The sequence below is a fragment of the Thrips palmi genome, unplaced genomic scaffold (assembly GCF_012932325.1).
Source record: "Thrips palmi isolate BJ-2018 unplaced genomic scaffold, TpBJ-2018v1 HiC_scaffold_8, whole genome shotgun sequence".
In the NCBI taxonomy this organism is placed as follows: Eukaryota; Metazoa; Arthropoda; class Insecta; order Thysanoptera; family Thripidae; genus Thrips; species Thrips palmi.
The window spans coordinates 11,563,274-11,588,988 of NW_023144635.1; the positions used below are offsets into that span (position 1 = coordinate 11,563,274).

General features: G+C 52.4%; 3 protein-coding genes across 4 annotated transcripts in view; 2 read left to right on the forward strand and 1 right to left on the reverse strand.

The window, feature by feature from the left end:
• LOC117653225 (neuronal PAS domain-containing protein 1-like) overlaps nt 1–14,268 on the forward strand; it is a 30,559-nt gene extending 16,291 nt beyond the window's left edge. For both annotated transcript variants that reach the window (XM_034398746.1, XM_034398747.1), the window contains 13 exons: nt 6,167–6,327; nt 6,411–6,502; nt 6,606–6,695; nt 7,759–7,855; nt 8,096–8,413; nt 8,493–8,637; nt 8,733–8,839; nt 8,930–9,080; nt 9,162–9,267; nt 9,345–9,416; nt 9,501–10,164; nt 10,255–10,472; nt 10,552–14,268. In XM_034398746.1, coding sequence (XP_034254637.1) covers nt 6,167–6,327; nt 6,411–6,502; nt 6,606–6,695; nt 7,759–7,855; nt 8,096–8,413; nt 8,493–8,637; nt 8,733–8,839; nt 8,930–9,080; nt 9,162–9,267; nt 9,345–9,416; nt 9,501–10,164; nt 10,255–10,472; nt 10,552–10,617 — 2,287 coding nt within the window. In that variant the 3' untranslated portion in view covers nt 10,618–14,268. The remainder of the gene's footprint in view (nt 1–6,166; nt 6,328–6,410; nt 6,503–6,605; nt 6,696–7,758; nt 7,856–8,095; nt 8,414–8,492; nt 8,638–8,732; nt 8,840–8,929; nt 9,081–9,161; nt 9,268–9,344; nt 9,417–9,500; nt 10,165–10,254; nt 10,473–10,551) is intronic.
• On the reverse strand, nt 14,260–17,318 carry LOC117653226 (conserved oligomeric Golgi complex subunit 6). Its single transcript, XM_034398748.1, has 11 exons — nt 16,993–17,318; nt 16,809–16,919; nt 16,566–16,729; nt 16,251–16,482; nt 16,025–16,149; nt 15,728–15,948; nt 15,478–15,638; nt 15,179–15,409; nt 14,906–15,067; nt 14,655–14,816; nt 14,260–14,567 (listed from the first exon to the last, which is right to left on the reverse strand). Exons 1-11 carry the CDS (start codon nt 17,113–17,115, stop codon nt 14,328–14,330), a joined length of 1,932 nt encoding a protein of 643 aa, XP_034254639.1. The 5' UTR covers nt 17,116–17,318; the 3' UTR covers nt 14,260–14,327.
• A 511-nt stretch (nt 17,319–17,829) lies between these two features.
• LOC117653676 (NF-X1-type zinc finger protein NFXL1) lies at nt 17,830–22,406 on the forward strand. The gene is made up of 14 exons (XM_034399498.1): nt 17,830–18,190; nt 18,444–18,764; nt 18,836–18,975; nt 19,058–19,197; nt 19,285–19,463; nt 19,554–19,816; nt 19,894–20,124; nt 20,207–20,338; nt 20,463–20,674; nt 20,766–20,997; nt 21,085–21,231; nt 21,320–21,553; nt 21,638–21,835; nt 21,937–22,406. The coding sequence occupies exons 2-14, from the start codon at nt 18,467–18,469 to the stop codon at nt 22,159–22,161; spliced, it is 2,631 nt and encodes an 876-aa protein (XP_034255389.1). The 5' UTR covers nt 17,830–18,190; nt 18,444–18,466; the 3' UTR covers nt 22,162–22,406.
• The last annotated feature ends 3,309 nt before the right edge of the window (nt 22,407–25,715 follow it).

Below are 25,715 nucleotides of genomic sequence, written 5' to 3' on the forward strand. Positions count from 1 at the left end.
CTATGAGCCGCCACCGGGATTGTTTGGCGAGGAAGGGGGGGCGGTCGGGTCAAGTCAGGCTGGGGGGCCCCCGGGCCAGGGGGGCCGGCACGGGCTGCGGCCTCGCACGACACGAGGCACTACCCGGGCCCTGCAGTGGCGCGGCCCCGGACCGCCCGCGTGGTGCGAGGAGGGCCCGGCGTGGCGGCGGCGCCCGATGCGGCTGGCGCGCGGCGAGGGGCCTCAGGGTGCGCCGTTGGGACGGAACGGGGCCTCGCCTGCGGCCGGGCCCCGCCTCCCCCGGGTTTGGGGGCCGGGGCCGCCCGCAGCCGGCGGAAATACGTTTTGCGGGGAACCGGAAAAGAGTGGGCCGTTGGTGAGGGCGGGCGTGCCTTGCCGGCCCGCCCCGCACGTGGGCCGAAACCGGTTGGGGGCCCAAAATTCGAGACGGCGGCCGGGCCGCCGCGCCGGGCCACAGTGGGCCGGAAGACCGGGGAGGGGCCCAAAAAATCAAAAGCGTTTTGAGCTCCAGTCGCTAAATGGGACTCGAAGCGAACGTGTGACCCGACCAATGGATTCGTTCGGAGAGCAATCCATTGGTGGGGTCACACGTTCAGTTCGAGTCGAAATGCGTCCAGAGTTTTCGCCGCCTCCACCGGTCTTCTGGCCCACTGTGCGGTGCGCTGCGGACTGCTCGCCGACGGCCGAACGGTCGAACGCGGAAATCGATGGAGTGGGCACGCCACGCTATAATTGTTTAAGGTGTCGTTTTCCTGCTATACTGGAGCACGACACGAAACGCGGCGGACAGAAACTGCATGTATTGTTGCAGCTCGGTACAAATGAGTGCAAGCAATAGAAAAAGAGAGAGAGAAAAGAGGGAGACGAAAAAAAAATGCACCACGTGAAATAAAAACAATGGAAAGGTTATCGGGAATCTGGATCCTTCTGATGTGTGTACAGTAGCGGGACGGTTCTGACGGACATGCCTCCGCGGCGGCCATTGGCGGCGGCGGCGGCGCTTTTGACGGGCGATGGCCAGTCTCCTCCTCATCCTCCTCCTCCTTCTTCTTCTTCTTCTTCTTTTTCGCTCTCGCATTGCCGGTTTAATTGTTTGGCCACTCATTTTTCTCCGCCTGTTTTGTTTTTTTCGCCGAGGAACACGGTCGGCAACGTGACTGCCGGTAACGCTACACCTGGAGCGCGGCGCGTCGCGGCGCGTCGTCTCCCCTTGTTCGCGTCCGATGTCTCTCTCTCTCTCTCCCTTCCTCTGTTTTTTTCCTATTTTCCGGGCCGCTGTTTTTGTCTCGCACACTGTGGCCGCGTTTTCCCTCTCGCTCCCTCGCCGCGTTGGCGGCGTGGCCGAGGCATGGCGGCGTTGGCTGTGACGGCCTCGGTGACGGCGACGTGGCCGCCGTGTATTATGGATGAGGGGCGGATCGGCGCGCTGCATCACGGGAAGGGGGTAAGGGCAAATCGCCTCCCCCACGTGTCGCTTTGTGGTGGCCGAGCCTGGCCGAGCTCGTCGCCGAGGCCCTCGGCAAGGTGGACAGGACAAGCCGCCCCTCCCCACCCTTTGCCCCGGTTGGACTGGTTGGACGCTCTGCTCCCGTTTTCCACTTTGTGCCGGGTTTCGAACCGCGTGCCGCGGCCGCCGGTTGAAAGGGGCGCGTTGAGCCGCAGCAGCTCGTCTCGCAGTGTGGTCGATACGTGGAGGCCTGGCGGGCCTGGGAAAGGGGCCCCACGGACGGGGGCGGCCGAGGGCCCCAAGGGCGCCTCAAGGGCGGCGCCACGCTGTCCGGCCGGCGCGGGTTCGAGTCCCGGCCGCGGCGCTCGCCCAAAATCCCCCCATCCCCTTCCCTCTTGGCGAAGGCGGCCGCGCAGGGCAGTCGGCAACTTTATCGTAGAGGCCCCCGTTGAGGCAGGTCGCGGCGAGTGGCGCACGCCTGCCCGCACTTGCCCGACGACGGCGGCGGCGGCTTTTATCAGTGACGTCGCAGTGCGCGGCCCGCGTGCGGCGCGACGGCCGGCTTGGCCAGGAGCCGGACGCGCGCGCCGTGCAGCCCGTGCAGCCAGTGCAGGTGGGGAGGCGGGGAGGTGCGGCGTCGTCTTGTCGGAGCCACGACGTCTCACACGGGCCGCGATGACCGGCCCAGCCCGGCCCCATGTAAATACGGGGCGCCGGGCCCATAGGCCGGGCCCATAGGCCGGGCCCATAGGCCGGGCCCCTAGGCCGGGCCCATAGGGCCCGGGCCCCTAAGGGCCCGGGCCCATAGGGGGCCGGGGCCCATAGGGCCCGGGGCCCCTAGGCCCGGGCCCCTAGGCCGGGCCCCTAGGCCGGGCCCATAGGGCCCGGGCCCATAGGGGCCGGGCCCATAGGCCCCGGGGCCCCTAGGCCGGGCCCATAGGCCGGGCCCATAGGCCGGGCCCAAGGCCGGGCCCATAGGCCGGGCCCAGGGGGGCCCCTTCGAAAAGTCATTGTCCGGGGCTCCAAAAGTCAATTTTACAATCAAAAAATCACCAAAAATCAAAAAGTCTTTTCAATCAAAAAAGTCACCAAAAGTCAAAAAATCACCCCCACTCAAATAAAGTCCTTTACACTCAAAATTTTTGAGCAATGCGAGATTTATCCAGAGGTTCACCCCTAGAGAGAGAAAGAGAGAGAGAAAAAGGAGAGAGAGAGAGGAGGAAAAGAGAGAGAGAGAGAGGGAGAAGGAGAGAGGAAGGGGGAAGGGGGAGGGGGCGAGGCGCAATCCCTATATAGCCGGGGTGTTGCCGGTGTGCTCTTTCAGAGACAACAGATGACAGTGACGTGGGTCCGGACCTCCTTTGAATGGCCTTTGGGTTTACGATTGACTCCTCAGCAAAAGTGCAAGTACACTTGTATTTTGCTCAATTTTACAAATCTTTAAAGGGGACATGCGTGTTTTAGCGCCTTTCCACGGTCTAGAACGATGTTGAATTGAATTTCTAGGGCAATTTTGACAGCAGCTGTGTCCAAACATCCTGACGGCGCAGCGGCCCGGGGCCCAGGCAGGCCCGAGGCAGACCCGGGATGCCCGCCCCGGCTGGCGGCGGCCCCCTCACCCTCCCTCGCCGAGCTCTATGACCTTGCCTAATTGCGGGAGCGTCTGCAAACAGTGTGTCACTTCTTTGGGGACTGGCCCTTTTTCCTGGCCGTTCTTTACCGAAAACCTTCTCGAACCTTTTGGAATGGCTTTCGGACGGCCCCCTGACCGCCCCGGGGTGACGTAGGAGAGAGAACCAGCAACGCGCCTAGCAACGCGACGGAAAAGCGCCGATACATTCCCGCCAAGCCAAGGGGTGAACAAAAGGCTTCGACACCCCCGCCGGCCTCCTCGGCCACGCAGGTCCGGACCTGTGCCAGTCTCCCTGCAGCCCTTGCTCAGTGAAAACGTATCCGTCTGTCGTGCCCGTGCGTCTGCTTGTGCGTCTCCCCGAGTGTTGTGATTGGACTGACTTCCGCGCGACCTGCGGGGCCCGCGGGTCACTGGCGCCCAAACCCCGGGGCCCGCATCGTTAGCTCTACCTGTGCAGCACCCCCGCCCGCTTACCTGACATGTCAAAAAAGTCATTCACAAGTCAAAAAGTCACTAAAAAGTCAAAAAGTCAATAAAAAGTCAGTTAAAAGTCAGGCAAAAAGTCACAAAAAATCAAAAAAGTCTAAAATCACTTACACTCAATAACAATTTTTGAAAGTCACAAAAGTCATTGCCCAAACATCCCACTCAATCCAATTTTAGTCATTGTCCGGCTGTCCGCGGAGTGGCGCCCCCCTCGGCCCGGGCCCATAGGCCGGGCCCATAGGCCGGGCCCATAGGCCGGGCCCATAGGCCGGGCCCATAGGCCGGGCCCATAGGCCGGGCCCATAGGCCGGGCCCATAGGCCGGGCCCATAGGCCGGGCCCATAGGCCGGGCCCATAGGCCGGGCCCATAGGCCGGGCCAGACCCGAATCCGCAACGCGGGGCGGAGTGAGCTAGGTCGAGGAGAGCCCGGGCCAGCCAGCCCCAGCCCGGCAGGCCCAGCCCAGCCAGCCCAGACCCAGGGGCCGCGGGCGGGCATCTCACACAGAGCCGAGCCTACCCTGCCCTACCCTCCCTGCCCCAGAAGGGCCCTGAAAATCAATGTGGCTCTGCGGGGCACAGCGGCCGGGGCGGGGCGGGGCGGGGCGGGGCGGGGCGGGGCGGGGTGGCGAGCACTGCGACTGCCAGCAGGAAAAGGGAGGGGGGCTCCTGATTGGATCACAATGGAGTGGCGCGCTGTCGCGCTCGGATTCCATGGCAACGGCAACCTCCGGCCCGGTGGCTCCGGTGTGCCGAGGTGAGGCGTGCGTCTCGCCGTCTCGTAAAGTCGCGGTGCTGCGAGTGTGCCAGACGGCGAGGGCGAGACGGCCCGGCCGTGGGGTCCTAGTGGCCCTGCACGTCCTTGACCAAGGGCAACACCGCGTTCATCATCCATCTCGCTGACGGCGGCCGGCGGCGACTCCGTGACCCTCGGGCCGCGTCGCCCCGCCGCCCCGCCGGCCGGCAACAAGTCCCCCGTGACCGCCACGGCCATGGCGCGCGTGACGCCGCCGTCGTCGGCCCGCCCTGGCTGCCCTGCCGTCTGATTCCGAACACTGCTTCGTCACTCTGTCTCTCTCGCACCCCTACGGACCGCCCCATGAGTGCGAGAGAGACAGAGCGACGGCTGGCTGCCCTATGGCGACGCGGACACGGCGGCACTGCGGTGTGGCGGTGCCGTGCGAGGTGTGGGCGCGGTGCGTGCTGTGCTGGCGTCGGACGCAGCAGTGCCTGGCGGTGCCCCACCCCACACCGGCGTCGAATCCCTCATTGCCATGCCGAGGCGTGGCGTGTGGATCTCCGGCGAGGCTCGCTCGTCGCCGTGCCTTCGACACGCCGTCGCGCCGTGCCTGCCGCGCCGTGCTGTGGTCGTCTGCCTCGCGCGCAAGTGGCTTAATGGGGGGGTTCGGGACCTGCTCGCGGCCCGGCGGTCGACCGCCATGTGGAGCAGCTCTCAGGAGGCGCGCGGCCGCGACAGCGCGACGCTCGGGAGATGAGCCCCTGTAGGCAGAATCCGAACGGTGCTTTCACTCTCTCTCTCCCGCACCGGGCTGGCCGAAAGGCCCGTAGGGGTAAGGCCCTTACGTAGGGGTGCGAGCAGGACAGAGCGACGAAGCACTGTCTGGCGGCCCTGTACTGCGCTGCAGGCTGCGCCGCGAAGCGCCTCAGCAAGTCACGCGGACCCAGACCGCCGACGCGTACCAAGTTCACGTCCAAGGTGGACGCACGGCGCGCGGCGCGCGGTACGGCCGGGTCGACGCCCCGCCCGCCCCGCCCCGCTTGTCGGCGAGTGACCCCTGGCTTTACGTTCGCCCTTCACGCCGCAATATCTTTTTCCAACTTTTCAATTGTGTGCAATGCAGTTTGGCGCGGCGGGGCGTCGGGGCGAGGGCGGCCGTGAAGGGGTCAGAGCTCCCCACCTGGCTCCCCCCCCCTCCCCTTTGACCCTCCCCCCTCTGCTCCCCCCTCCTCCTCGGAGGCGGCCGGCCCGATCGATAGGGCCAAGCACTGGCCTGCGCAACCAGCGGCAACCAGCCCCTCCGCGCCGACGCGCCCTAGATGCAGCGTCTCAGGATCTAGGTCCTTTTCGGGTTGAGATGCAGAGGTCCTGGTTAGCTCCCTCTCGCAGTGACCGGGATTGCAGAGACTCGTGGGTCCTGCGGACGGTAGTGACCGGGGACGACACGAATGCGGGGCCCGGGGCCCCCAGGTTCCGGCCGGTTCAGTCCTCCTGGACCGCGCGGAAAGCCAAGCGCTCTGCGACCTCCGTGACCGCATATTTCGGCCGGCTCTGCGCTGGGCTGGGGCCGGGTTGGGAGTTGGGAGTTCCGCTCCGCTCTGCTCGCTCCGTGCGACGCGCTGTCAACACGCCGCGGTTCGCTGCCCCGTGTTACCGTGTTGTGTCTGACTGCGAGGCCCGGGGCTTCCGAGCAGGCTTCCCAGAAGGCCAGGAGTGCAGGTCCGGCCGGCAGGGCACGCTGCTGCAGCCCGATGCACTGCAAACGAGCCCAGCCGCTCTCGGTATAGGAGTCGCACTGCAAACGCACGCAGAAATGTCACCACTTGGCAGTGTGCTAACGTTGTTGTTGTTGCTTGATTGCAGCCGGCTCCTGCGCAACAAGGCGGAGAAGCAGCGCAGGGACCGCGTGGCCAAGCTGGTCAACGAGATGGGCGAGAAGGTGCCCCTCGTCAAGCAGTGCGCCAAGCGGCCGGACAAGATCACCATCCTGCGGCTGAGTGCCAGCTTCTTGCGGCAGCACCACAGTGAGTCGAGAATGCCGACTGCTTCTGTCTCTGTCTCCTTGTTGTCGTAGTTCGCTCGTCTGACACGTTGTTGCTTTTTGCAGTCTTCAAAACCCTGTTCGAGGCCTCCGGCAGCCTCACCCAGCCCATGAGCCGCCTCCACATCGGGCAGGAGTGCGAAGAACTCGTCCTGGAGGTGAGCATTCAGATTCAGGCCCTGCTGGTCCAAGGCCTGGGCCCTGTGTGCGTGTGTGTACACTTGTGATGAACGGTGTGTGATACGCTTTGGTTTTTTGCAGCACTTGGGCGCCATGTTCTTCGTGCTGGATCAATCGGGGAAGATCGTGTACGTCCACAAAGGGGTGGAGAACTACCTCGGCCACCAAGAGGTGAGTTCTTTTGCAGACGGAGCGAGAGACCCGTACCTGTAACCTGAATCAGCCAGGGTTAAATACTGTACTGACGTTCTAATCTGGAAATGACGTAAAAAGGTTCAAAGTAGACTAACATCCGAGGGCTTTTCGGTCCGCTGTCGAGGTGATCCGGGCCGCCGAGTGAGCTCACTAGGCGCCTGCCGCTCGCTGCCGCTCGCTGCCGCTCGTCGCTAGGCAACTGAAAGCCCCCTCCCTCTTTCCCCAAATCCCACGACGACGGGAAACGTGACATTGGCGGCCTGTCGGGGGTAGGAAGAGAGCAAGGGAGGGAGAGACCAAGTTGGAGTTCGAACAGTAGCTACTCTGTGTCCTTTTGGCGGAAAATCGACTTTTCTTTATGGGGGCAAAATATTGTGATCCAATTGAAGTTTGATTGCGGCAAGCGCGGGTGTTTGGATTGGTTTAACCGGGCCCGTTTGCCATGTAGCGGGAAGGGAGAGGCGTTGGGGTCGTTGGCTGAGTGAGTGCACAGCGCACTGACGTCCAGGCCGGGCTGGGCCGGGCCCGGCGCGTCGCGCGTCGCGCCCCCTGTCTGTCTCATTTGAATCCACTTGACGAGAACCCAGCGTGGCGCCGAGTCCCCGCCCGCCGCGCTCGGCCCGCTTGGTCGCGCTCCCCGGGCCGGGCCGGGCCGGGACGCCACCCACCAGGGCCCCGCCAGGCCCCCCGCGCGTCAAGAAAGCCCCCGTGATGAGTGCATGGGTGTGGGGGCGGGTCCAGGCGCGGCCGCAGCCCCCGGGGGGCGAGGGGGCGTGCGTGGGCTTGGGGCGGGGCGGGGCGGGGGCGGGGGAGGCTAGGTGGAGCGAGCTCGTTGTCCAATGACGACCGCGGAATGAGCTCGATTCAAACGGCCGCTTTTGGACCACGCTCCACATCATGGGAGTCCACGGTAATTTAGGGGAGAAAGTCCCCAGCCTCCCCCACTCGGCCGGGCCGGGGCCAGGGCCCGTGCCATGCCGCTCTGCGTACGCCCTGCGTCCCTGCGTGTGAGTGACCGCTGCGTGGCCCGTTGTTGCAGGTGGACCTCCTGGGGCTGGACTTCAAGAAGCTGGTCCACGAGCAGGATCACCAAAGCATTCAGCTGTGCCTCAAGCCGGACGGGGAGCCGTTTAGAGGTAAGCAGCACACTGGATTCCGAAGACGAGTACCGCCGGTCCGTCTCTGTCGCACTCACGTGGTGTCGCGTGGAGGTGCGAGAGAGACAGAGCAGCGGCAGGCCGGGCCGGCCGCCTGCGAGGTAGGCCGCCAGGCCGTGCTCCACGCGCGCCTGCGTGGCGGGCTGGCCTACCCTGGCGGCTGGCAGGCGCTCAGCGATTGACTTGCTCGGGGTGGTTGGCAATGGCTCTTCTCCGCAGCCTTGGAGTCGATCGCGTCGTCGGAAGACTCCAGCTCCGACGACACGGGGACGTCCACCAGCACGTCCGCCGACTCGCCCGTCGGGGAGGCGCCGAGCTCGCCGTCGTCGGCGGTGGCCACCACGGGCGGCACGGCGGGCACGGCCATGAGGACGTACCAGTCGCGCTCCTTCCGCGTGCACGTGCACCACAAGGCGACGGGCAGGGAGGAGCCGCAGTGGGAGAGGGTGCAGGGCACCGGCAAGCTCATCCTCATCGACGTGCCGGGCGCGGCCGGCGCCCGGGAGTCGTCGCACGGCCACCGGAGAAGATCTCAAGGTGAGTTCGCCTGCGGGCAGGCCTCTCTGTCGAAGCTTGCTCCGCTCGATCTTGTCGTGACTGGCGCCCTGGCCCGCAGATTCGGAGAGGACGGTGCTGTTCGCCTTCGCCATGCAGCTCGTCCGCAACCTGCCCTGCCCCACGACGGCCATCCTGCCGCTTTGCAACGATGAGTACAAGACGCGGCACACCATGGACGGCTGCTTCATCGAGTCCGACCACCGGTACGTCGCGTTGCGTCGCGTCGCCCGTCTCGGTGCGTAGCGTTGCCCGTTCCCCATTCTGTCTCTGACTGTGCTTGTGTTGTTTTCTGTTGCAGCATCGCCTTCGTCTCGGGCTACATGCAGAGTGAAGTGGTGGGGTCCAATGCGTTTCAATTCATGCATCCTAAAGACGGCCTATGGGCGAAAGTGGCGCTGGAACAAAGTACGTCGCTTGTTTCTCTTGCTGAGGCGACCGCAGTTCATACTTCTCATCAACGGTTTTGTTTTTTATCATCGCCTCTATTTTTTTCAGTGTTCAAAAATAACATACCTACTGGGTTCTCCGTGTACCGCCTCAGAGGGAGAAATGGCGCCTGGATTTTCCTACGGACGGAGGGCTTCCTGGAAAAGAACCCCGATACCCATGCATACGATTCGTTCGTGTGCATCAACAAGAGGGTCACGTAAGTCCTGTTAATTTAGATGTTACCCTCGGCTGTGACTACGTCTAAACTGCCATTTATATACTCTCTTAATTTCTACAGGCGCGCTGAAGCTATCAGGGTACAGAATGATATGAGAAGAAACCTCTCGGCGATACAAGACGTAGATCAGGAAGCTTTAGCGAAGTCTCCGAAGTTCATTGAACTGGTAAGTAAGCACTTGATTGTGATGGATGCATCTAGTTGATCCGTTTCCAAAATGACATTTGGCCATTTCGTTTCCAGCCGGACGACACACCTGCAGACACGTTCGCCGACGACCCGGAGATGCCTCCCCGGCCTCCGGAGACTCCCCAGGTGAGGCTAGGGGCAAGGCCGGCGGCCAGCACCGGGGACTTGATTGGGCGTGGACCTAACCCCGTTTTTCCTGTGTGGTCGCAGCGCGTCGGAGTCATTAAAAGGACCTGCAAGCGCGCCCCCGCGGACGAGCCCGGCCCCGGCCTCGTGGTTGGCGGGGACCTGAAGCGCGTGCGCTTCGGTGCGCCGGACGCGGCCCTGGCCGGCCCCAGCCGCGCGGCCCTGCCCGCCCTGCCTGTGCCGCCGGAGCTGGGGCTGGTCCCGCTGCAGCCCCAGCGCGCGCAGCACCCGGCGCAGAGGGTGGCCCCCATGCTGGCCCCCGTGCCGGTCCCGGTGCTCGTGCCCACGCCCGGCATGGTGGTGCGCCAGTCGCCGGTGGGGGTGGGGCTCCCCTCCGCGGCGAACCCTCCCGGCGAACCCTTGGTCAGCGACCCCTTGGTCGGCGACCCTTTGGTCAGCGACCCCAACCTCCTGGGCGACTTCAGCATGGGCAGCATGGGGGACGCCTTGGGGCCCCTCTGCTCCGTCCTGGACCTCCCCGGTGACCTGGTAGGAGCTGACGGTGAACTCGCTGACGCCGGCTTCGCCGCCTCCAGTCCGTCGTCGTCGAGCCAGGCCATCTACCAGGTCCACGACATGGTTTACCAACTCCCAAAAGAGGGGTGGGGTCGGCCGGAGTCAATACAGGGGCAAGCCGAGCCGACCCTGAACCTGGAGGACAACTTAGCCCTGTACCCGACGTTGGAGGGTGAGTAGTGCTTTTTCGACTTCGACACCTGTTTGACGATTTACATAATGGCAATTTGAATGCACATTTAATGCCGTTCCATTTTTTCAGCTCCTTTATCGGACAGATTCCCGGCGCAGGGGGTGATAGGCATGTCAGTGCAGCCACTGCAGCCACTGAACCCGTTGAACAGCCTGAAACGGACGCAACAGCACATGGCCAACGTCCTGGAGAACCAGAACGAGGAGGTGCTAGCCCTGCAGCAAGACATGTCCCATTTACCCAACCGGGAACGCAGTAATTTAAACAATAAATTATCGCAGTTTGAGGTGATTTATTTTGCAGTGCTCCTCCCATTTGTTAACTTTACTCTTAAATTTCTTTCAACTTTATGATTTTGTTTTTCAGGAGGAGCGTTCCCGGCATAAGAAGCAGTTAGAAGATCTATCACGGCAGACTGAGCTGTTTTCATGAGAATAATCCCTTTCCGGGAGGACATTTTGCTGGTGGGAAATGAATTCCACTATGTTAATGTTACGGCTTGATGCCGGTGTTACGGCTTGATGCCGGTGTCGGGCTGCTTGGCTGCAGTCGGATGGTTGTCAGTCCGCTCGGGACAGCAGCTAGCCGGCGTGGAGGAGGGATGGCGGGGCCGAAGGCACGCCGAAGGCACGCCGAAGGCACGCCGAAGGCCGAAGGCACGCCGAAGACGCCGAAGACCCGCCGAAGGAACGCCAGGGAAAATTGGTTTTAGGTCTGGGAATTTGGTTTTCCAAATTTTGTGTCCACCCTGGAAGGGCTCTAGAACGCTGCGCCAAGAGAGTTATATTGTACATATATAAATATATGTATAGTTTATATATTTACATAAGTGAGTGTATGTATATATGTATGTATGTGTATATAATGATTTTACAGACACGAACCTTTGTTGTAATGTTATTTGTTAAGATTTTAGCATTGTTTCTGGTTATTGTTTATTTTATGAAAACAAAAATGGATTGCACCATGTCACCATAGCATTGATACTGGAATGGATGTTAGAGAACCCAGTGCTTTGGCTTATGGATTCATTTGATGCTGTTTTTTTGTAAGTTGTTTGTTTGCCATAATAAGAAATTGTTATTCTTTCTGTTTGCCATCATGCATTGCTTGGTGATTGTCAATTACCTGCCTGTGGCGACTGTTTACGTCTTTTTCCTCGTATTAACAACGTAAATAATCGCTACCTCAAGATAATTTCAGGAAATAACACTACAAAAATCTATTTTCTTTTCTTCACTGTTCTACATTAGGCAAACTGGTTGCATTTTTGGCCCCTGTTGTTTTTTATTTATGTTTTGGGACCAAGCATGTCATCTTTTTCTCATTTCAATTGTATGTGTAAAATTGTGCGTTATTTTTCCCCTTTTGATTTATTATGAAGAGTTAATTTTTGCTGATTGTGGATGAATTTAAGTAACATTCCACAGCCAATGTGCTGTGGAAACTGTTCACCTCAGAGTGGCGCTCGAAACTGTAAACTTAATTGCACGTCCACTTCAGTTCAACAACAAGGGAACAGATTACCAAAGTAAACACAAGTATCAATAGGAAAGAGAAACTGATGAAAAAAAGGGCTGAAAGATTAATTTTTAAACATATTTTTTATGTTAATAGTTTAAACTAGTCTTAAACTGATATCAATTTGTCCAAATAATCATCAGGATCCAATGAGGCCTGCTGTATTATCCCTTTCAGTTGGCATGAGACTTTTAAACAGACAACTTACTAAACATTTGGCAGACTGAATCAAAATGAAGACTGAAAATCTGAAAACATTATTTCCCCTCTGAGGATGTGTCTTTTTGGTCAAGCACTTAACCCTGTCTCTGATTTCGGGAGCATTGTTGCTGACAGTAATGAGTGACTGATATGAAATGGCAAAGTTGTTGAAATTAATTTCATTTTAATGGTACAAATGGCGGTTTGCCACACTTGTTTGTAAATATTTAATAACCTAGTATGTTATGTGAAAAAATCTACTATATGTGTCTGTATTCTCTCCCTTGACCAGATTTTTTTTTTTTTGGAAAATTACTATAAATTGCATGGCACAACATCTTAAATGTGCAAGGCTATATGATAACTGTCACACTATTTGGTTTATGTGCCAAGATTGTGCAAGAATCTTTTTACCATTGAAATTGTTTTTTTCATTTAATCCTTTTTATATTCCATATGTACTTTTAATGTGTACCTTTTCTTTTAAGAGAGAATTTCTCTCCACTTGTGAGCTGTAGTTAAATTTTGTGCTGCACTTCAGTATACATGTTTGGTTTTCATTATTTTCCATTGTCTTTAGAAAATTTCCCTTTCATTGAGATGTTAATGGTCAAGGAAATATCACAGAATCCAATTACCTAACTTGTAATTGATGTGTATGAATGAGCTCTGTTTGTAGTCTGTGAGTACAGAACCTGAAATTGCTCAGCCTTTTACTTTTAATTTCTTATGAACTCTGTCTTTACCAATTTTATCAATTGTAATTTTATCTTGTCCGTGTGTATTGCTTTCTTTTCACAGAAAATCTCTTGCCTATTAGGGAGTAATTGTTGCAAGTTTACAATTCTATCACAAAATGAAGTTTAAAAGTAGTTTTAATTAAATAACGCTCATTTTCTTCCATATTGCCAAACTGTTTCTAAATTTTATTTGATCTTTCATTGTTTTCTGGGCTTCATCAGATCTTCAGAATTCCCATAACATCATTCGGCATGCTCTTTGGCCTGGCTTCTTGAGTCAAAATTGACATTACGAAACAATTTGGACAGACACACAGTTCAAGCCTTCTTCAAACTATTGTTGAGTATCTTATTTTATTCTAAAAAGAATATATTTGTTTAAGTGTTTTTCATTCCGTTCTGTTTGTTAAATTGTTCTTGTAAATATTTTCACTGCAAATTTTTCTGTTCATGAGATTGCAAGTAGAAAAGAGTGTATAGAATCCATCTAACAAACCAAATGAACTAGTCCTAAAACATAATGATTTGTAAGTAGTGTTTCTTGCTCTCCTGTAATGTTTGCAAAGTTGTCTCCAGGCTGACAAAATCTATTTTAGAGTTATAGAAGTGATCAATTTCTGGAGATTTTTGGTTTGACTCGTTTTGGTCACACAATAGCCACATCTTACCCAGTTATTGCAAGTCTTTGTAAGGTGCTGGATTTTACACCTTATTCGTACTTTTTTGAAATGCTTTGTAAATATACTTGTTTCATTTACACTCTGGCCATCCTCTAGAGGGTAGCTGGATATCCACAATAATGAAATGAAATGCAAGTACTGATAGTAGTGCACAGTCGGAATAGAAGTTGATCATATTATAAATTTGTATCTGTCTCAAATTTCGGATTAATATGGGTTCCAAAAAAGAACCAGCCTTTTCATGTGCTAATATTACGTAGTATTATTCTTTGTTTGTTTAACCTCTCAAATCCATCTAAACTTAAGACGGACCTTGCGCACTCAGTGGGGTATAGTTTTTCTTTATTGTGTTCCATCAAGCTTTGTAACCAACAGAGACAAGCAATGAGTAGTGCAAACATTGATCAAAGCAGGAACTTTTTGATATATTGGACTCAAAAAAGAAAGAAATTGTGATACCGATTCTGTACTCCAGATATTTGGAGAAAAATGAAGTGTGAAGTGTCATTTGATGATGCAGATGCACCTCAGCATGGTGCCATATCCCTTTTAAAAACCGCACAAGTACATTTTACCCGCTGTAACTCTGCCGATTTTATCCTGTTCCTCACTATATCAATTCATGGTGATTATGTTAGTTCTTGATTAGGTGGTTAAGTGGGAGAAGAAAATCTAATCTGTGCTGTTAAAGTTTGTCATGGGTTGCTGATCTGCCTGTGGATTATTTCAAAACGATCAGAGTTTCTGAAAGATTTGTATTGTTGTAAAGTTTGGGTTCAATCATTGTGCAAATGAGAATGAATATGAGTAAGAGTGAATATAGTATTGTACATACAACTGCTAAGACTGAACAAAAAATAATTAAAATGAAACAAATTGAATCATTGTGTATTGAAAACTATATGTCTCGTTTGTAAATAAAGATGAATATGTGTAAAGTCTTTGGCTCTTTTTTAATTATTTACAACACACACCCTTGCATAACAGATTCGTATCTTAATTACTGCCTATCGCCTAAAAGAAGTTCCTGAATTTGTTCAGGAGTTCGAGGAATTAAACCATTTGGATTCTGATATCCATTAACAGGATCATGAACAGCAACATACAGCTGCTTAAAAATAGTGCATATTACTTCAAAAGCTCGATGCTTCACGTTGTTACGATGTACTGTGCTAAGCAACAATGAAATTTGAGGCAACAATAACATATCTGGAAGACCAAGAAATGCATCAAGCTTTACCTGGAAAAGAGATAAAATTGTGTTTTAATAATGATTTGATTTACTCCAATACCTAACAGCCTCCATATAATCTGATTTGATACATACTAGGAAGTGCTTGAGACTTGCGGCATCCATACCAGGAACATTAGATAGAGGACCCCTGCTTGTCTCTTGCAGAATTGTGTAAATTGGTCCAAGATTAAGGTTGGCCACTAAAGAGCTAGCCTGTTCTGAAGTCAATGTGTCAAGCTGGGCATCTGATTGTGCCTGTGGGAGTAAATAAAATTACAATAGTAGTGAAAATTAGGCATTATGAAACACTTGTCCTGAAACACAATTTAACCAATTTGAACCACCTGTAGCCTCTCAAGTCTATCATCCATAAAACCATACAGGGAGAGAGTGGCCTGCATCTGATACAGGCAGTTCAGGAGGTACACTGCCATGTCTGTAGTAGGTAATCGAGCTGCACTCAAATTCACAGCTTGAAGTAAAGGATCGAGGACAACTCCCACCATCTACATTGAAAAGAGAGAATTCATAAAAGTGTGAAGTCTAAAAATACATTCAAGCAAAGGTAATATCCTCTAACAAACTCAATTTTCCTAACAAAATATCAAATTTAATACCTTTGCAATATCTTCGGGGCGCCCGTCTGCCACTCCAGCAACTGACAACACCTCTTTCAACAACGACATGAGAGCAGATACACTTGTTGAAGGCGATAGGTCTGGAGGTGGAGCATCTAATCGATCAACCAAATGTTGCTTGACTCGATTTTGCAGCGCACTTAAGAAACGATTCTGAGCTAGAGTTCTCACTTCTGCAATCGTGTTTGAGAAAATGCTTTCAGGGACAACCTACAACAAAAATTAATTTTATCAGAAAAAAATATTTTGCTACTGTACTTATTACTATTGACCTGTACCTGACTAAAAATTTGATGATAATATCCAAGCAGACTTGCTACTGAATACAGTATTGTTGTTGATGCATCGGTACTAAGTATACGTTCAATACGCACTTTCAGTGGGTGGCACACTCCCTCTGTAATATTTGCCAAAATCTGGTGGATGTGCTCTGTAACATCTTAAATTTGGATTTTTTTAAAATTAATAAAGCAATTATTTCCTCACACTTTTACAATCTTATTAAGATAAATACAAATTTTTATGTACCGGTTTTAGAACATTCTCTCAACAAGGCAATCAAACTTTCTCTCTCCGATGGTATGGTCTGATGCAACCAAGCTAGCATATCTCCAACATAGCGCTTTGGATCATTAGCATGCATTTCAATGGGTTTCAGAGCACCGCCTGGTCCACCCTTAGTTAAAGCATCAATAAACAAGCCAACTAGATTCGCTCTTCTACAGCTTCCATATTCGTCAAGTACATATCTGAAAATAAATAATAAAAAGGTCATATGAGTATAAATTTAGAACAAGTAAAAAATAAAAACAATTTGAAACCCACTTGAAGAGTACAGGTCTATCTTGGAGGCATGCCATGGCTTCTGTAAGTAGTGCTGCTGTTTCACTTGATTCCATACTACGACAGTGGCTCTGAGTCCAGCGATACAATCTTTCTAAGGCTGCCTCCTTGAAAAGTGATAAAAATTGTTCAATATAAATTTAATTAAACCTGTGAGATAACTCCTCGGGTTTCTATTTTGGTCCATAACTGCCGGTTCCTGCCATACCTGGTACAATGACATCTGTTCCATAACATCTAAAGCTACTGTTTGAAACCCGGATTGCATCAACACGCGGCAATCAGAATGGATAGATTGAGCACGTTGAAGAGCAGTAAAAAATGCTGGAGTAATCGGGGAGTCCCTACTGGTCCCTTGTAAAACTGCGAGTTCTGCTGGTGACAGTTGATAGCGCTCAAGAAATGCATTAGCCACCTCTTGTTCCATGGTCAACTTTTTGCTAGAAAAACCAAAATTACTTTCTTACAAGATAACAATTGAGATTTGAGATTGAAAACAGGGCAAAATCCGATAAAAGCATACCTTTGCGCTTGAAGTTGAGTAGTATGATCGATGAGCTGATGAGTTTGAGCTCGTGTTGCTTGCAAATGAGAACTCATGGCTCGCACTTCAGAGTCTATTGACACCACATCATTGTAAACACTATCTAATGCATCTTTTACCTTACCAAAAGCCGATAAGAACTCCTGTCATTGACAAAATTAGAATGTTTAAAAAATATTGCAGAACCAATCTGACATTTGAAACAAAAATGCACAAGAATACCTCATTAATTGCCAAACTACGTTTCTCAATTTTACTTCGGAGATTTCTGCGAGACTGAATAGAATTTTCTGGGAAGAAGTTTGACAACTCTTTGAGAGCCTCCAACGTTTCCTAAAGGACAAGGAAAGACTTGGTAACAAAGCGTCATGGAACATTGGCAAAGAAAATAATTTCATGATCAGACCTTATCTGTGTCAAGTCGGGTTTCAAGAATTTTGTTGAGGCGTTTGGAGAGCACATTAGATTGACCAAGAGACCCATTATCTCCAAAGTCTTGTGTGACAGCAGACGAAGGTGGTTCATTCATAGTGGTAGATGTAGGAGTAGGCGATTGAAGACAGTCTTATGACAGTTTATCGACTTTGGCGTTCTGCTGTCTATTAAACGAACTTCAGATAAACGCCTTTATTTGTTCATCAAACAAAAAATGATGTCTCAGAACAAGTTCCGAGAGCTCACTCACACGCACACCGCACACGTCACAACAAACAACAAACGAAACAAACAACAAAATAAGGTTAGGTTCGAGTTTTTTAGGTCGATTCTCCTAAATAGAATTGTCTGGGGGGAAATCTCGAAACTCTTTAAAAAGAGCCTAACGTTTCCTACAGGCAGGGAAAACTGCGGAACAAAGGTTTCTGGCGTTTGCTTTGAAAACTAATTCATGACAACCTTATCTTGTCAAGTTTTAAAATTTTGTTGAGGCTTTTGGAGGCATACTCGTTGACCAAGAGACCCAATCTGTTTCGTGTGACAGCAGACGAAGGTGGCATTCATGGGTAGATGTAGAGTTTAGGCATCTAAGACATTTTTGAAAAGTTCACTTATTTTGCTTTAAGGTTCGGCGTAAACGACTACATTTCCTTCTCCAATTATGTGAACCGAAAACCGAACCCTCACCGCGATCCGCCACAGTTAAACACCGAACAAAAAAAAACAACAAAATAAGGGGTTAAGGTTCCCCCCCGAGTTTTTTGTCTTCCCTCCCGTCCGGGATTTGAGACAACATGCTGGGCAAGTTGCCGGGCTAAATGAGTGAGGGGAAATCCTACTTTTTCCCGTTTAGTTACCAGGCATGCTGTTGAATATTATATTGAAGTGTGTTTGTAACAAGTTTTACGGCAGGCGTCTTCTGATGGAGCACCTTTCAAGACAGATATGGTGTACGCTTTGAATTTCTGGTTGGCTATTCCAGTGAATCTACACGCGTCTGCTAGGACGGCGGAGCGGACGACAGCCGACAGACAACTGACTTGTCAATCTACCGATCTGCCTCTCATTTTCAGTCTCCTCGTCCTTTGCCATAAGTTTCATTCATTTTCATATTTAATGTAGACCATGTGTGTAAATCCCTACAAAACAAATTTATGTATCGCCTAAAGGTATGTTTAATAGTTGTAGTTGCCTCTGCGAGGAGGTTAGTCTTGAGTCGGCTTTGTAAGCTAATTGCTAACTTACAGTGTTTGGTTTCGATATTTATCTGCTACCATATTCACAGTTTTGTGCTGGTACACGCTAATTTATACTTTTACTTTATCTGCTGGATTGGCTGTTATTCTTGTAATATGCTCACATGAAGCTTCCTCTGCACAGCTGCTATGTATTTTATCTTGAAAAATTCTCATTTCTTTGCAGTCGTTTGATCACACTAATTAGTCATGGAAAGGGCACCTAGAGATGGGGGAAGTCGCCCAAACCCTTGGCACCAGAAAAGAGGAGGGGGTGCTGCTGCGCCTGGTGGTGGTGGAGGCGGCGGTTCTAAAAGAGGTCCCTCTAAGAAGCAGGGTGGTTCTAAGAACAGTGGGAACTTGCAAACCAACCGAGTTGAAGAGAAAAGTAGCATTGCTAAGTTTGAAGAAGCAAGGTTGAAGATGGAGCAAGCTGCTAAAAAACATTTTGTGTCAGACTATCAGTCTTCAGATGAGGAAGATGATGTTCAAATTGATCCTATTGTTGGTGAGTCAAGCTTTGTAAAAGGTAACACTAAGGCTAAAGCTCACATTAATTTCAATACAATCAATCCTTAGGAGCGGTTCTTGAGACCTATGCAGCAATGGGTGGTGTAAACGCTGATTTGGGACGGACCCAGCACTTTCTTGAAGAAGCTTTTCAGTCAGGTGCGGCTACTTGCCTCATATGTATTGGCAGTGTCAAAAGAATTGATCCAGTAAGTAATCAGGGTTTTTTAAAAATTTTGAAACCATTTTATCTTTTTATAATTATATGTATGTTTTATATTTGTCATTTAGGTTTGGAGCTGTTCAGCTTGCTTTTGTTTTCTTCACCTTACATGCACGCAGCGTTGGGCGAAAGACTCGTTACTTCATCAAAAAAACGCATTGGAAGACCTTCCCAGAGATAAACATCCTTTGAAGATTACTTGGCCATGGTAAATGATTTGAGCTTGGTTTGGTCTTCTTATTTTTCCTTTTCTGTATATATTAATTATTACTTGTTTTTATTTGGGGGTGTGCAGCCCAAAGTGCAGAAAAGAATATGAGAGTAATGATGTGCCACAGAGATACTACTGTTTTTGTGGACAAAAGGAAGACCCAGCCTACCATGCATGGCTTGTTCCTCACTCTTGTGGTGAAACTTGTGGGAGGCCTTTGCAACCGGCCTGTGGCCACACATGTCTTCTCTTGTGTCACCCAGGTAAGGGCAACCTTTGGTGAAAATTTATTTGTTACATTTCTACAGGTACGATAATGCCTTAAGTTGCTTTTCTGAATTTTTGAATTTCAGGACCATGTCCACCATGCCCAAAGACTGTTCGTGTTCCCTGTCATTGTAAAAAAGAAAATCCTCGGCCTCAGAGATGTAGTCAGAAGTCTTGGTCATGTGGTAGTCAATGTAGTGCAGTTCTATCTTGTGGAAGCCACAGATGTTCTGCCGTTTGCCACCCTGGTTTATGTGAAGCATGTCCAAGAAAAAGTGAGCAACTGTGTGCGTGTGGATCCCAACGGCAAAATCGACCATGTGCATCTCCCTTCTGGCAGTGTGAGAAGGTTTGTCTTTCCCATTGTAAATTGGCACAAACTTCCAATATATTAGCATGGAATGACATATATCTTCTAATTTTTAGGTGTGTGGGAAGAGGCTTTCTTGCAAACACCATTCATGTGAAAAGGTCTGCCACTCTGGACCTTGTGGGGCATGTCCCCTAAGTGAAAACCGCTCTTGCCCTTGTGGAAAAATATCGTACAAGATACTTTGCACAGAGGAGATTGCCCCATGTGGGGATACTTGCAATCGTATTCTCAACTGTGGAGTACATGCTTGCCCTGAGCGCTGCCACAAAGACAAATGTGGGACAGTAAGTCGATCGTACTCAAAAATTCAGAGATCTTAGAAATAGTGAGATGCCCATCAATAATACTTCTTCAATATTCAAACAGTGTCTTGAGGTAACAGTCAAGCAATGTCGCTGTGGCTTGCATACTAAGGAATTGCCTTGTGCAAAGGAGTTCCTGTGTGAAACAAAATGTAAACGCTCCAAGGATTGTGGCCGTCATCCTTGCAATCGCAAGGTAAGAGTACCTTGTAATTTATTACCAATATTTTTGATGGTTGAAATTGGTTTTTTTATTCATATTATTATTGTGTTTTTTTTTGTGTTTTTTTTTGTGTTTTTTTTTTGTGTTTTTTTCTTAGTGCTGTGACACTCAGTGCCCTCCTTGTGAGAAAGTTTGTGGTCGCACCCTGACGTGCGGCCAGCACAAGTGCGAGTCTGTCTGCCACCGCGGGCCGTGCTACCCGTGCCCCGTGACTGCCTCTGTGAGCTGCAACTGTGGCGCCTCGGTCATCCACGTGCCTTGCGGCCGGCAGAGACGCACGCGCGCGCCGCGCTGCTCCAAGTTGTGTCTGTGAGTACCTGCCGCCTGCCAGTGCTTTCGTTAAGCTCGGGTACTTGAAAAAAAAAAAGATGGTAATGTTTATTCATCTCATTCTTTGCAGGAATCCACCTGAATGCCATCACAAAAAGCGAGAAGATCACGCCTGTCATTTTGGTCACTGTCCGCCTTGTACACAAGTGTGTAACATGCAGCATTCTCAGTGTGGTCACAACTGCTCCAAACCGTGCCACTCTGCTGTGTGGATGAAGGTGGAAAGACAGGCCCCGGCTGGACCTTGGGAACTTGCTGCCCCGCAGCTTGTGCAGCGTAATCTTCCATGCCCACCCTGCTCGGTAACTGTCATCAAGCTGCTATTTTATGTAACTGTTAATCATGCTGGTGCCCCTAAACTGATTAAACCGAACCTTTCTGATTATTAGGAACCGCTTCAAGTCATATGTTTAGGAAAACATGACACTACAACCATGCCTTGTCATGCAGCAAAATCCATGTCATGTGGGAAAAAGTGTGGTAGAAATTTGAAGTGCACAAATCATCTTTGTGACCTAGAATGCCACACTGTCAATGTAAGTTTTACTCCCTTAATGTTAAATACAATTATTTTTTAAGAAACCATCAAGACACTCTAGTCGAATTTTCTTTTTGTCTCAATAGGGTGATGAAGACTGTGAGACATGTGAAAATGCATGTGAGCTTCCAAGAACTCCGGGCTGTCCTCATGAGTGCCCTCTTCCCTGCCATCCAGCACCCTGTCCTCCGTGCCGCGCCACACTGCGCCCGCGCTGCCACTGTGGTGTCACTCAGGTTTATATTAAATGTGCGGAATGGACCAAACCCGGCTGTGATCGAGTAGCCCTAACATCGTGCGGGAGCCCGTGCCCCAAAAGTGTGAGTGGAACTGTACACCCAGTAGCACTCGGAATTTTCTAGGGGGCTTTAAATGCTCAAATTAATCGACCATTCAAATTGCAGTTTCCATGTGGGCACAAGTGTACCGCACTTTGCCATCCTGGGGATTGCCCAGACGCTGACAAATGTGCAAAGAAAACCAAGGCATACTGCCCATGCCGACGAGTCAAGAAAGAAGTACGCTGTGATATCTTGCGATCAGCAGAATTTTCTCTGCCCTGTGATGAAACATGTGAGGTGCTGAAACTTCAAAAAGAAAAGGTAACATCAACAGTCCTTCCAAGGTGCATGTTCATCTTAAGAGATTTAGCAGTCACCAGGAAATGTTGTGACAATCATATTTTTCTTTTTTCTGTGTTTAGTCCGAGGTTGATGAAAACAAGAAACGGCGTGCTAAAGAAGAAGAAGAAGCTAGAATTGAAGCGGAAAGATTTCAGAAGCGTATGGAAGGAACAGGTCGTCGGAAAACTCGTAATAGGAATCAAAATGAAATGAAAGATGACAATAAGCGGTCTGCCTTCTTTTATCTCTCAGTAACTGCTGTTGTTATTGTTTTTGTGGCAATTTTGTACTTCCAATTGTCTTAACAATTTTTAAAAATATTGAATTGTATGTATCTATGTAATCTGATTATGTACGTAGTTGTTTGTGACTTTTATCTGCAATACTTTTCACAGCTTTATGTGATCCGATTTTGTTTGATTTATATCAGCTGGGCAGCAAGTATTTGTGTTCATTTTTTATTTATTTAAAAAAAATGTAAGGGGATTATTTATGGGTTATTCATGTAGGAATGGATTTTAAATTAAAATGATAAACTGGGTATGAGTTATTTGTAGTCTTGACTGTTTAAAGGAATATGACACCCACCCTGGCAAACCAATCAGCGAGCGCTATCGACGCACGTCCGGTGCACTAAGAGGCCCTAGACCCTCGGTGGCACAGAGGCGAACAGAGACCAGGCTGCGGCAAGCAACGGTATTCACTGACAACGGTCTGGGTAATGTGTGAACTTGGCTGTGCCATTGTTTACTGGCAAGCGGCGCGCGGAGCGGAGCGGCAGAGTCCTGCCGCTGGCCAAGTCCAAGACCCGCGAGGCTGCGAGGTGCGCAGCGGGGGCGTCGTCGAAGTGGCTTGGCGCTGCGCGTCGCGTCCCCGAAGCACGTCAAGACGCCTCTCAGTGCGAAACAAATCGGCCGTTAATCTGGGAAGGCTCTGGCGGAGACGCTGACAAATAGATGAAAATGGCCGAGTGGCGGTGCAAACGACGTCCGGCAAGGCGGCCCGGCCCGGCCCAGCCCAGCGTGCGGCCAGCAGGCCCAGCAGGCACGGCGTGGCGTCATTACAACGGGGACGTCGACAGCACAGTCAACATGTCCTGTTCGCTCCGCCAGGCTCCGCGCGGCCCCGCGGTATGTAGGTGTCGACCACTCTTTGCACCGTCGGCGCGGCGCTGCGCTGCACCGCTTAGCGTTGTGGGCATACCGCACGCGGTAACAGTGGAGTGGCGCGTCTGAGGGGAAGTCCAAGACCTGCTGGAGCAGCTGGAGGTGGTGCCCGCCCGGAGTCCGGAGCGCTGGCCTCTCGAGCCTCTGGCTGCCTCGGGCCTGGAATGAAGGCGGAGAGGCCAGAGGCCCGGAGCCCGGAGGTGTGATTGATGCCCGGAGCAGTGGCCTGTGGGCCCGTAGTGTAGTGTAGTGGGCTGGAGATGCCGGTGGCTGGCACACTGGCTATGGCAGCCCCACCGCGTCGAGCGGAACCAACTCGCGTGCTGGCACTGGCCACTGCATCCCCAGCTTCATGTTCTGCGACAAAAGACTGGCAAGTGCCTTTTGAGCCTTTTCACAAAATTACCATCAATCAACAAATAGCGACAGCCCTGCTAAATTTTCCGAATGACAGCTTAACAGCTTTGCCGGTCGTCGCGCGTGGCGTGCGGAGAAGCTCCCGCGCCATTCACTGGCTGTGTGTGTGTGTGTGTGTGTGTGTGTGCGCGCGCGCGCGCGTGTGAGTCGGTCATTAGTATTTGCCCAAAGGGAAGTCCGAACGGCGCGTACGCATTATGGCAGGACGTGGCCGACGTAGACCAAAGAAGAAGAAGAGTGAGGCGGGAGAGTCGAGGGGCCAAGCTAAGTGTTGTCGGTTTGGCGTGGGAGTTAAGCGGACAGACAGACGGATGGCCGGACGGACGGACGGAACTGCCGGAAACACCGTCCCCACCAACATTCCAAAGCAAATTTTCGCAAAATTATTTCAACCTTTTATTTCAATTATCAGGATCATGATGGTGGCGGGTGATTATTCAATAGAATTCCAGCCTATGATTTGTGCATTTCTACGAGCCGATATCGGCGGAATGTTGGCGGAGTATGGCTGTGGGCTGCAACGTGGCAACGCGGCGCGGGCGGCGGGGAGTAGCGCGGAGGCCCCGTCCCCGTCCGCGACGTCTGCGGCCATGCGGCCCTACACTCTAGACTGTAGTCTACATGGCTGCCGCACAAAGGCAAAATCAAAATGGCACACAGACCACAGACAGACCTGGCCAGGGCGTGCCGGGGCGGCGCCCTTTCGCCCTTTCGGGCCCTATCTGGCAGTGTCTGGCTGTGTCTGACGGGGCCCTGCTGGTGCTAGAGACCCTCCCGTCAGAGATGCGCAAAGGGGGGCCCTCTCAGCCAATCACAGACGACTGGTAGTCCCATGCGGAGCGGGAAGCCCGAATTCGCCCCGCGCGAGGCTACGCAGGTCAGCATCTGGTGCGGTCACACGGTATACGGTCGGTCGCCCTTGCTAGGCCTGGACTCAAGGTTGGCCTTTGACTCCACGGGACTATCTAGCCTGTTCTCGCCGCAACATCGACCGGGAAAAGGGTCTCGTACCGTGTGCGGGCGAAAGGAACCGAGGGGAACGGCTCTTCTTGAAGTGTGGCCAGCAAGCGACCTGTTGGAGGCCGGCCAAAGACTCCAGACGCGTTGTGGCTCCAGACGTGGCGCTAAATGGGACTCGAACCGAGCGTGTCACCCCACCAATGGATTCCTCGTTTGGAGAGCAATCCATTGGTGGGGTCACACGTTCGGTTCGAGCCCCATTTAGCGACTCTGGAGCTCAAAACGCGTCTGGAGTTTTGGCCGCCTCCACCGGTCTTCTGGCCCACTGTTCCTCGCCGGCCGAACGGCGAATCACGACACCGGGGAAAAGAAATCCACGGTCTCAATGATAAACCGTAGTGGAGTGGAAATGGAAACCGAGCCCCGGGTACTTGTCTCTTCTTGGTGTTGTTGTTCCCCCATGCAGATGCTGTTGTTGCTCTTGTTCGGCACGGCACGGCGGCACGGCACCGAGGCTGTGGTCCCGCGGTGGCGTGGCGTGGAACGCGCGCCCCGCCCCACCTCAGCCTGCCTCAGCCGCGACTCCAGGTGCCCCACCTCCCCCGCGACTCCGAGACTCCGGTACTCGCTGCCGCCATGCTGCCCCCCCCCCTCCCCCGCGGCCCTCGGCCCCACGGCCCTTGCCCCGCGCCCCTCTGCCGTGCGATGGGCCCCTGTTCCCCCCGTGGCCCCGCCGGCCCCACCGGCCCCGCCGCGGAGGCGAGTGGCGACTGTAGACCGTAGCGAGCGGCGAGCGTTCAGTAACCGGCTGAACCTCAGCTCAGGCGCTTCGCTTCGCGCTTCCCCGCCGCGCGCCGCGACGTGACTGGCCGCCCTGCCGGTCTGCCGGCCAGCCGGAGCACAGCCGTGGGGCCCTCCGTGCCCTCCGTCCAGCGCGTCGTTCCGTCGTTCCGTCGTTGGTTCCAGTTTTCCAGTGCGATGGCCGGGAGTCGGCCGGCGTGACCGTCAGTGCAGTGGCCGCGTAGCCGCGAAGCCGCGCGTGTTGGTGCAGTGCAGCACAAGGTGCAGTGTGGGCCCTAGTGAGCCTCGCCTTCTCCTCCACGGTCCAGGCCGTCCGGACCCACAAACCCGCAAACAAGTGGCTTGGCGTTGCTGGCGTTGCGTTGCCCCCCCCCCCCCCCCGTGCCATCAGGGCTACCTACCAGACCGCGACGACTTGAGTCGACAAGCTGACTGCATCAGAAAGACTACTCGCGCGTGTGTGTGTGTGTGTGTGTGTGTGTGAGAGAGAGAGAGAGAGAGAGAGAGAGAGAGAG

What these genes read in the sequence shown, in the direction of transcription:
- LOC117653226 (XM_034398748.1), bottom strand. Translation starts at nt 17,115, where the DNA reads ATGAATGAACCACCTTCGTCTGCTGTCACACAAGACTTTGGAGATAAT. An exon ending in ACTCAACTTCAAGCGCAAAG is followed by an intron (nt 16,483 to 16,565) that starts GTATGCTTTTAT and finishes TGGTTTTTCTAG; the next exon opens with CAAAAAGTTGACCATGGAAC. An exon ending in GCCCCGAAGATATTGCAAAG is followed by an intron (nt 15,068 to 15,178) that starts GTATTAAATTTG and finishes TTTTCAATGTAG; the next exon opens with ATGGTGGGAGTTGTCCTCGA.
- LOC117653676 (XM_034399498.1), top strand. Translation starts at nt 18,467, where the DNA reads ATGGAAAGGGCACCTAGAGATGGGGGAAGTCGCCCAAACCCTTGGCAC. An exon ending in TCAAATTGATCCTATTGTTG is followed by an intron (nt 18,765 to 18,835) that starts GTGAGTCAAGCT and finishes ATCAATCCTTAG; the next exon opens with GAGCGGTTCTTGAGACCTAT. An exon ending in TCTTCTCTTGTGTCACCCAG is followed by an intron (nt 19,464 to 19,553) that starts GTAAGGGCAACC and finishes TTTGAATTTCAG; the next exon opens with GACCATGTCCACCATGCCCA.